The sequence below is a fragment of the Etheostoma cragini genome, chromosome 8 (assembly GCF_013103735.1).
Source record: "Etheostoma cragini isolate CJK2018 chromosome 8, CSU_Ecrag_1.0, whole genome shotgun sequence".
Classification (NCBI taxonomy): Eukaryota; Metazoa; Chordata; class Actinopteri; order Perciformes; family Percidae; genus Etheostoma; species Etheostoma cragini.
Window position 1 is genome coordinate 508,367 of NC_048414.1, and position 1,073 is coordinate 509,439.

Genomic DNA, 1,073 nt, shown 5'->3' on the forward strand with positions numbered 1-1,073 from the left:
TGGGACTAGGCTGTGGGACCATTGGCCTGGGTGACCATTGGGCTGTGGGACCATAGGGCTGTGGGACTAGGCTGTGGGACCATTGGGCCGTCGGACCATTGGTCTGTGGGACCATTGGTCTGGGGGACCATTGGTCTGGGGGACCATAGGACCCCAGCAGGACATGTGTGATATCTTCGGTGTATTCGTGTCTGCAGAAAGCGCAAAGGAAGGTGAAGTTCGCAGCCGTGATGGGAAGTGAGCATGGGGAAAATACCGACAGTACCGAAACCGCCAGGACCGATACCAACAGGACCGAAACCGACGGGTCCGACACCGCCAGGACCGATACCGCCAGGACCGATACCGCCAGGACCGATACCAACAGGACCGATACCAACAGGACCGACGCTGACGGGATCAAGAGACCGGAGACACAAACTAAAAAAACATTAAATGTGTCCTTCCACTATCCTCGGCTTACGGCTTTGATTTAAATGGACTCAGATTTAACTTTTCTAAATGTTTTTATTGTGTTGATTCGCTAGCTTTAACCCCGTGTTGACTTCCTGTCGACCATTAACTTCCAGTCCTTCCAGGTCAAAAAATAAAAATAAAAAATCTTTTCCCGACATTCTTGTAGCTAAATTTTATGATTGTATCACTTATTTCAATGATTTCTTTCTTTCATAGTCCATAAACCTAATTTAAATGACATTATACCGAATTTTTGGGTTTAAAAAAAGCAGAAATGAGTTGGATAGTAGATAACTAGTTGAGATCAGAGGACGCTGAGGGAGCCACAGACTGGTTTACATCATGGTTTAGTCTGGATGCTGTCTTTGGTTGAAAAGACATGTTCCCAATGTCTCTGCTGTCCTCTGGTCTGTCCACTAGGTGGCAGCAACTTCATGTCTCTTCTCTCCTCTCCTCTTCCTATGCTCCTCTCCCTCTCCTCTCCTCCTCTCCCTCCTCTCCTCCTCTCCCTCCTCTCCTCCTCTTCCTCTCCTCCTCTTCCTCTCCTCCTCTCCCTCTCCTCTTCCTCCTCCTCTCCCTCTCCTCTTCCTCTCCCTCTCCTCCTCTCCCTCTCCTCT

At 49.1% G+C, this 1,073-nt stretch overlaps 1 protein-coding gene across 1 annotated transcript in view; it reads left to right on the top strand.

Annotated features, from left to right (window-relative positions):
- si:ch211-284k5.2 overlaps nucleotides 1-476 on the top strand; it is a 3,495-nt gene extending 3,019 nt beyond the window's left edge. The window contains exons 3-4 of the mRNA XM_034878939.1: nucleotides 198-269; nucleotides 315-476. Coding sequence (XP_034734830.1) covers nucleotides 198-269; nucleotides 315-476 — 234 coding nt within the window. The remainder of the gene's footprint in view (nucleotides 1-197; nucleotides 270-314) is intronic.
- Nucleotides 477-1,073: the final 597 nt, after the last annotated feature.